Here is an 8,433-nt window from a genome sequence, read left to right on the forward strand (position 1 = left end):
ATAAAAATGCTGTTAAATGTTTAACTATTATATTAATAATTAAAAATAAAATTGAATGAATAAAATGCCATTAAATAATAGTTAAAAGGTCATCAAATACATACAAATTTCAGTAAAGGATAAAAATTCTATTGATTAATAAAATTCCATTAAATAATACATATTTAAATACTGAATATTGTTATACTATATAGTTGAAAATGTAATTACTAATTAAAAATACCATTAAACTAAAAAAAATATTAAAACATCATCATATTAAATCATCACATATATAAAAGTGGTCAAAAATTAATGGATAATTGAATTTGTTTTTTCCCCCACAATTTAAATAATGAATTCATCTTTTAACTGTGTGTTGAATTGATTACTGTTTATTTAATTTCAGCACAAACAACCCCCCCATACCAAATGCAGCTTCCTTTGCCATGTTACAATAATGAAGTATTTCATTGCAATCAGTGACCAGTAGAGGAAGTCCAAACAACTCAGAGGGATTCCCTTTAAATGCCTAAGTAAAAGGGAGATTTCAGCAATTATGGAAAAAGAAAACTTTATCCAAGGTGAACAAATGTGCCGTGTTACACATTTGTCCACCAAAATGTACAAACGCTCTTATGTTTTATCGTTTCCTCCGGTGAGTCAGCATTGATGTGTTATTATGAGGACTTATTAGCGGCTACTGGAAGTATTTGTACTTCCAGTGAAAAGAATACAAATGGATCTCTCATTTTTAATATTGTGTCTGGGAAAATTAGAACACTATCTCACGCAACGGTTTATGAGATGTATTTGAAATCACAAACTCGTGATGACACGCTGGTTGCCATGGCAGTTAAACATTGACAATCCGTGTGTGTGAGTGTGTTCACTTTAAGCCGATTGTCACCCATTAGATGTGTTGGCGTCAAGCATGTACACTGTGGGGATTATTAATTACTGCACACACAATAAACACAATAAATCCCACAAATATGACAGTGCTTATTAAACACAGTTTCTTTCCATATTTTGTGTTAGGTAACACATTCAAATGCATACAGTATGTAAAGCACTGGAAATATGTGCCCAGAATGTAAACAATGCAATATATCCTATTCTAAAAACTATACTGTGTAATTTGTTCCTTTGCCATGCTCTTAACTGAAAACACTCATCTCAAATCTTTCCCCGTTGAAATGAATTGTTAATGCCATCCGTTCCAGCCTCCAACAAAATGTTGTAATGTATATGTAATCTTTAATAATATACTTTATAAAAACATACAGTAATGCTCATTCTGGTGTGTGCACCTTGGCCACCTCGAGGCAGTATCAGACAGACATGCAGATATACTGCACTTGAGAATCGCTCATCTCTCGCCTTCTCAGTACAGCCGTAATATTAGTCGTTCTTTGCAGAGGATAAAGAATATATTCCCATTGGTATTGGTATATGGTTCGTCTATATGTGTTGCAGCTCTGCTTGTGTTCAGACCAGTGTAGCAACAGCACCACATAGATGCTAATTGTTAGTCTGTGTGCCTATGGAGTTTCCCATTATATGCTAGCATTAAGGTAGCAGAGTCTATGTGGTTGCTTTAAATCCACGACGTGTAATTATCTTTGTTTTATGTATGGTTCAACATAACCTTCAGCGGAGAGTGGCAATAAAGAGCTTGAAGCTTTTTTGAAGAATATTTACTAATGTCGTCTGCCAAACCGCTGCTTCTTGTGAAGTCACTTGAGTTACCTGCCACCATACAGCGCTAAACCCAACTCATTTGAGTTCATACTCTACAGTGTGCTCAGTAGTTTGTAAGGGGGATACCACCAACTCTAGGGAGTGACGCACATGACCATATACTAAAATTTGAAATGGTGCAACAAAAAATGAATCTATCCTCAGCTTTTTATACAGCTCCTGACCAAAATCTAATCACAATTGATAATTTGCTTCTTCCTGCAAGAAGCTCCACAACGTTACGTGAAGTGACTCAATTTAGTGTGTATGGGACTCTACCAACTTTAGAAATAAGGAAATTGTAAAATTGAACCCAACTGACCGACAAACCCACCCACCGACACCCCTAACCGACCCCACAGACCGACCCACTGACTGAGCCAACGACCGACCCACCGACTGAACCGCTGACCAACTGACCCTCTGATCCACCGACTCACCCATCCACCCACTGACTCACCGACTGACCAATTGACTGAACGACCATCTGCCCGACTGACCCCTATCGACCGACCCATTGACTGACCGAGCGACCGACACGCCCGCTGACTCAGAGACTGACCCACAGACCGAATAACTGACCCACTGACACACCAACCCACTACCAAAACTCTGACTAAACGACCGACCGACCCATCAATTAACCACACTCACTCACTTCCCTAGTAGAAGTTGTTTCAAAACAAAAGAGCCGACTACTAGTTAAATCGTGCACGGGTTCTTGAGATTTTTTCATGCGTTCTGTTTTGAACGACGTGTCCACCCACATGTGAGGGGCTGATTATTATTTTTTATTTTTATATTATTATTATTTTTTTTTATAAATTCCCCCCCAAGGCCTCCAAAAGGATAATCCATTCCAAGTAGGCCTCATTAAAATGAAAAGTTCAGAAATGTTCAGACAGTCTTGTTGGCCATACTCCTGTACGGTATCTCTGCTTGTGTGCTGATTAAGAGGCAGATGAACGTTTCCTCAAGCAGTTCCTGTCTTGTAGTCCGGCCTCAGGGGGGGCTACTGGATCACGGCCCATTTGTGGGGATTTATCTGTTTAATAAGTGTTGACTATTGTGCTGCACGCTGTCCTCTGGGCCACATAATGACCGTCTCCTGTCGTCACTAAATACCCCGATGCTGAGCCTAAATGGCCTCGCGTCCAGCCTCCATCCCGTCCCTCGCTCCCATTAGCACCGTGGTATCTTGCTCCAGGTCTCCCGAGGGTCGACAGCGTTTCGGCACATGGTGTATAAAAGACACTAGGCCAGGTCACTACCTTTCATCGTGTACTAAAGAGGAAGCACGACACCTGTTAGTTCTTCAGAGCTTCTGGAAAGTCTTCTTCTTCCTTCCCTGACTGACAAACATGGACACGGGTGCAGCAGTGACCATTCTAGTATTGCTGATAACGCTGGCGGGCGTCAGCCACGGGATTCACGTCGGAGGCGGTTCGGAGGACCGTGAAGATACGGCGCCGGGCAGCTCAGAGGACAACATGGACAACCATTTGCTGGAGATGGTGAGACAGCCAATCAAAAACATCCATCTTCTGTATACACACTGCCTCTATCTGTTATCCAACTCATCCAAAAAGTTTTTTTTTGTGGAAAGCAATATTCTATATACATTCAATCATTAAAAAAATACAAGATTCCATTTGAATAATTTACTTGAAATTAATACTTTATTTTAATCCTGAACATTTTAGTTAAAACTGATACGCCAGCGTATTGTGCTTTTCAATCATTATCCAATCATTCAAAGACATTTTTAAGGACACGTACGGTCAAAAAATAGCACAAAAAATAAGAACATATAAAATGTGCAGTTATAATAAAAAAATGAATGAATTACATTCATTAATAATTAATCATTAAACTACAGTAAAAATAATTCTAATACAGTAAATTAATTAAGGCGGGACAGTGGACGACTGGTTAGAGCGTCAGCCTCACAGTTCTGAGGACCCGGGTTTAATCCCCGGCCCCGCCTGTGTGGAGTTTGCATGTTCTCCCCGTGCCTGCGTGGGTTTTCTCCGGGCACTCCGGTTTCCTCCCACGTCCCAAAATCATGCATAAATTGGAGACTCTAAATTGCCCGTAGGTGTGACTGTGAGTGCGAATGATTGTTTGTTTATATGTGCCCTGCGATTGGCTAATACATATAGGTATCAAGCTACAGTACATTTCTAGTAAATCAGTAAATTATGGAAATACAATCACAAAATAATAGAAATATTGTAACTTATAAATAATTGTTCAAGAACACTAAACATAATTCAGATAATATATATTAAACTGTTGAATGGAAAAAAAATAATACAGTAAATTAGTGAAATTACTAGAATACAGTAATTAATCAATAATTGTTAAAGTACAATACAAATATTTGAAATATAGTATTTATCCATCCATCCATCCATCCATCCATTTTCTGAGCCGCTTCTCCTCACTAGGGTCGCGGGCGTGCTGGAGCCTATCCCAGCTGTCATCGGGCAGGAGGCGGGGTACACCCTGAACTGGTTGCCAGCCAATCGCAGGGCACATAGAAACAAACAAACATTCGCGCTCACAGTCATGCCTACGGGCAATTTAGAGTCTCCAATTAATGCATGTTTTTGGGATGTGGGAGGAAACCGGAGTGCCCGGAGAAAACCCACGCAGGCACGGGGAGAACATGCAAACTCCACACAGGCGGGGCTGGGGATTGAACCCGGGTCCTCAGAACTGTGAGGCTGACCCTCTAACCAGTCGTCCACCGTGCCGCTATATAGTATTTAATTGATGATTTTAAACCCAACAAAAATAATGAAACCACTACATTAATTAACATAATAGTTAAAATACAATAAATTGATTATTTGGTAAATACAGTAAAAGAAAAAAGTCCTAACAAACAGAAAAAAAAAAAACACCTAATTTGCTTTCCTGAAAGGTTAAGTTGCAAAATATATGATTCATTGCCATATAAAGGTCTACTTATTATTTATTTGTTTTTCTGATTTCATTTTCAACCCTGGAAAATTAGGAATAAAATAAAATAATGCATATTAAATATTTTAATGAATAATTCAACATTTACTTTTGTGGAAAAAAAAAAAAGGTTTCTTGTCTGATGAATAAAGTGGACCATCTCGTGTCCCGCAAGGCATGATTAAAAAAAATACATGAGCTACTCTGCAGTTAAATGACTCCACATGCAACACTAAGGGTGTGCAAGGCGGTATAATATCCACGCATACTTTACACAGGGATAGTCATGTGGCTTCTCCAGTTTTCTTTACATCTGCTATTCCTGATATCATGTTTCCCATTTCTTGTGTTTTTTTTTCTGCACCAGGAGAGCGTCAAAGTGGACAGCAGCGTAGACAATCGTCTGCTGACTGCGCTGCTCAGAGCTCTGTTGCTAGGCTCTCGCAGAGAAGTCCGGAACTCTGTCCTCCATCAGCCACAGAGGTTGGTGCAAATTACATAGGCGGTGCAAATTACATAGGCGTCTTTCACATTTTGCACATTTTCATCGAAAAAAAATAAGGTTAACTGACTATATGCCATGCACTTCCAATGTACAAACTCAGCTAAGCTTTTGATATCCCTGCTCCAAGGAAAATGCATTGTTCACAAAATAATTGTCGAGACAAGAGGTGGGTAGATTAGCCAGAAATTGTACTCAAGTAAAGAGTACTGTAAAATGACTCAAGTAAAAATGAGTCCTCCAAATAAGTACTAGAGTCGGAGTATTCAGTGAAAAATGTACTCAAATAATGAATAACTGGTGAGTAACTTCTGATTTATTGATTTAAAAAAAAAAAAAAAAAAAACGCATGAATGTCTAATCGACAAAAATATATAATATGAAATTAAAAATATCACCTAACAATATCATTTAAAAAAATAAATAAAACAACATAATTTAGGGAAAATTCAGCAACAATAAATAGTCTTAAAATTACTTTTTGTGTACACACATTCAACAGAACAACAGGCTCACCAGGCAAAGATTTGATTATATTCAACTCCAACACCCACATTTATCTGTTTCATTACGCAAAAAATAATTTGAGTTCTGCCAACTTACATCTTTATCGTCATCGCTTTGCACAAATTGTGTTTCATCACATGCTGTGTTTGACCTGCTGCTTTTATTCCACGGCGCATTACATTTTGCCAAAGCCAACCGAGACGGCCTCTTGTATGTTTGTCACGTTCCTAGTGGAGGTCTTGTAGGCTGTAATGTGGGCATTTTTAGGCAGCCACTGATGACAGCGCGTGGCAGAGCCGTTCTTTTTCATTGTCCATCCATTTTCTATATGCCTACCCTCACCCTGGTCGCGGGTGAGCTAGAGCCAATCTAGAAGGTAAATATAGATTTCTGAGTAAATAAGTCACCTTCAAAAGCTTGCTTCTGTGTGTGGCTGTGTGACTGGCTGGCTCCATTTGATTGGTCAAATCAAAGGTACAAAGGTAGTCACTTTGGATTGTCATGTGACACAAGTCTTTCTGACGAACAAATATGGATCACGCGAGAAATAATAAATACCTGTGGATAAAAATACAAGTAGCGAGTGGAATGTAGCTCAATGTAACATAGTTAAAATAGCATTTCTTCTTAACAAAAGTCAAACGTTTGTTGCATTCAAACTAGTACTATTTGTCCAAGAAGTTACTTGAGTAAATGTAATGGAATAAATGTAGCTTGTTACTACTCAACTATGTTCAACAGATAACGACAAACTATAGACAGGCTAATGAATCTAGCGCTGTTATACTGTAATGCTATTTGAACACAGACAGTGCAGCCAACATAACAATAAAGTGGACCCCAACTATTCGCAGGGGATAGGGACCGGGCATGACCGCGAATAGCAAAAGTCTTTGAATAATTGTCATGCATTATAATTGCCATGGAAATTAAAAAAAGAAAACAAAATCATGAATAAGCTGGGGATTGGGGAAAAAAAAAAAAAAAAAAAGCTAATCAGCGGGGGATCTTCCCCAAAAAATTTGCAAACGCCAAGCCACAAATATGCAGGAGTGCACTGGACTTACAGGCATACATCCTTTATCCTCCACAAAAAAGGACTCTTATTGCTGCAACTTACTGAGTCACTTACAGTAGGCGTGAAACTCCTCTTCATTTGTGCCTTTGAGACTGTATTGTACTGCCCCCAGATGGCCAAGTCGTGCACATTAATTAATTATTGGTATTTCAATGGGGGAAAAAAAAGATTTACGATACGACTGTTTTGCGTTACGAGCGAGGACACGGAACAAAAATGTAGCCCAATAGGTTGCTAGGTATAAAAGTATGTCTTCCCCTGGTGTACATGTTCCACTGTAAACATACATTTTGAAAATTCAGCCAATATGGACCTGCAGGACTCTATGGAATCTACTCATCCCTCATCAAAAGCAATTTTTTCTACACTTGTCACCATCCATAAAGAGATGAAAGCATCTTTTCATTGAAATGTTAAACCCCCCCAACCCACCTCTCCGCCCAATTCCCGTGTGTCTCTAATCCTCCTCCCACCTCCACCTCGGCAGATTCGGCCGCTCGTCCCGAGGGCCGCTCCTGTTGGAAGATCACATCAACTCGCCCGAGTGGGAGGAGGCTCCTGGCCAGATCTGGAGTATGGCGGTGCCCCAGAGGTTTGGCAAGAAATAATAGCCTGCTGCACGGATGACGAGGGCGACCGCTGTCTATGAGAAATGAAACTGAAATGGAAAATCTGTTGTTTTGTCCTTGAAATCATAAATGTATTTAGCTAAAAAACAAACCTTTTTTTATTTTTTATTTTTACCAACATAAATGATACTGATTGGACTAAATGCTCTCTGACTGAGGGCCAAAAAGTTGAACTTTTTATTGAATGAAACATTTAATTTGTTTTCTCTTCAAATAATAATAAAGGAGCTTTGAACCCGGAGGAGTTTCATTCATACGTGTGCTCATTTCATTGATGTACTACAAAACCACCAAATTGTACGTACAATACGTACAATATATATATTTAAAGTTTTTTCCCCTCCTATCCGTATCATATCGAAATAAACAGTAGAGATGTTCAGACAAAAACCGTGATTCATTTATTAATTATTAAAATATAGTAAACAATTATTAAAATATACATTGATCCAGAAATTTGTGTTAAAATACAGTAAAAATAATGAAAATTCCATCAATTAAATATTTAAAATGCAGTAAAAAACAAAGTAAACTAAGTAGTAAAAATAAAGTAATAAAAATACAGTAAAAAGGATCAATGTAATGCAATACATGAATTAATCAATAAAGTACAGACATCCTGTGCCATTTTGCAGTTCACTTTTTTGTTCTAAACCGCTGTGTGTTTTCAAGTGACCAGAGCAGCTTTAAGGCACACCTCCAATCTTGTCTCATTGAATGGACTCCAGGTTGACTCACACCTGACTGATTAGTGCTTGGAGAAACCGTCCCCTCGAGGTTCACTTACTTTTTCCTCCCTGTCCTATGAACGTTATTTTGATTAAACATATGATAACTCAATCGTTTGTGTGGTATTAGTTAAAGCAGACTGTTTATTCTATTCTTTATTCTCTTTAGATGAAGATCAGAACACATTCCAAAGGATTCACATACTTTTTCCTCCCACAGTATATTCTTTATCCTCTGTGTAGAATGACTAATATTAATACCGTACTGATGATCTGGCAGAGGAGTTACACCTTATTCTG

General features: G+C 38.5%; 1 protein-coding gene across 1 annotated transcript; it reads left to right on the plus strand.

Moving 5' to 3' along the window:
* The first annotated feature begins 129 nt into the window (after positions 1-129).
* Positions 130-7,664, plus strand: npffl (neuropeptide FF-amide peptide precursor like). Its single transcript, XM_061784925.1, has 3 exons — positions 130-3,236; positions 5,057-5,172; positions 7,264-7,664. Exons 1-3 carry the CDS (start codon positions 3,084-3,086, stop codon positions 7,382-7,384), a joined length of 390 nt encoding a protein of 129 aa, XP_061640909.1. The 5' UTR covers positions 130-3,083; the 3' UTR covers positions 7,385-7,664.
* The last annotated feature ends 769 nt before the right edge of the window (positions 7,665-8,433 follow it).

The sequence above is a fragment of the Phyllopteryx taeniolatus genome, chromosome 9 (assembly GCF_024500385.1).
Source record: "Phyllopteryx taeniolatus isolate TA_2022b chromosome 9, UOR_Ptae_1.2, whole genome shotgun sequence".
Classification (NCBI taxonomy): Eukaryota; Metazoa; Chordata; class Actinopteri; order Syngnathiformes; family Syngnathidae; genus Phyllopteryx; species Phyllopteryx taeniolatus.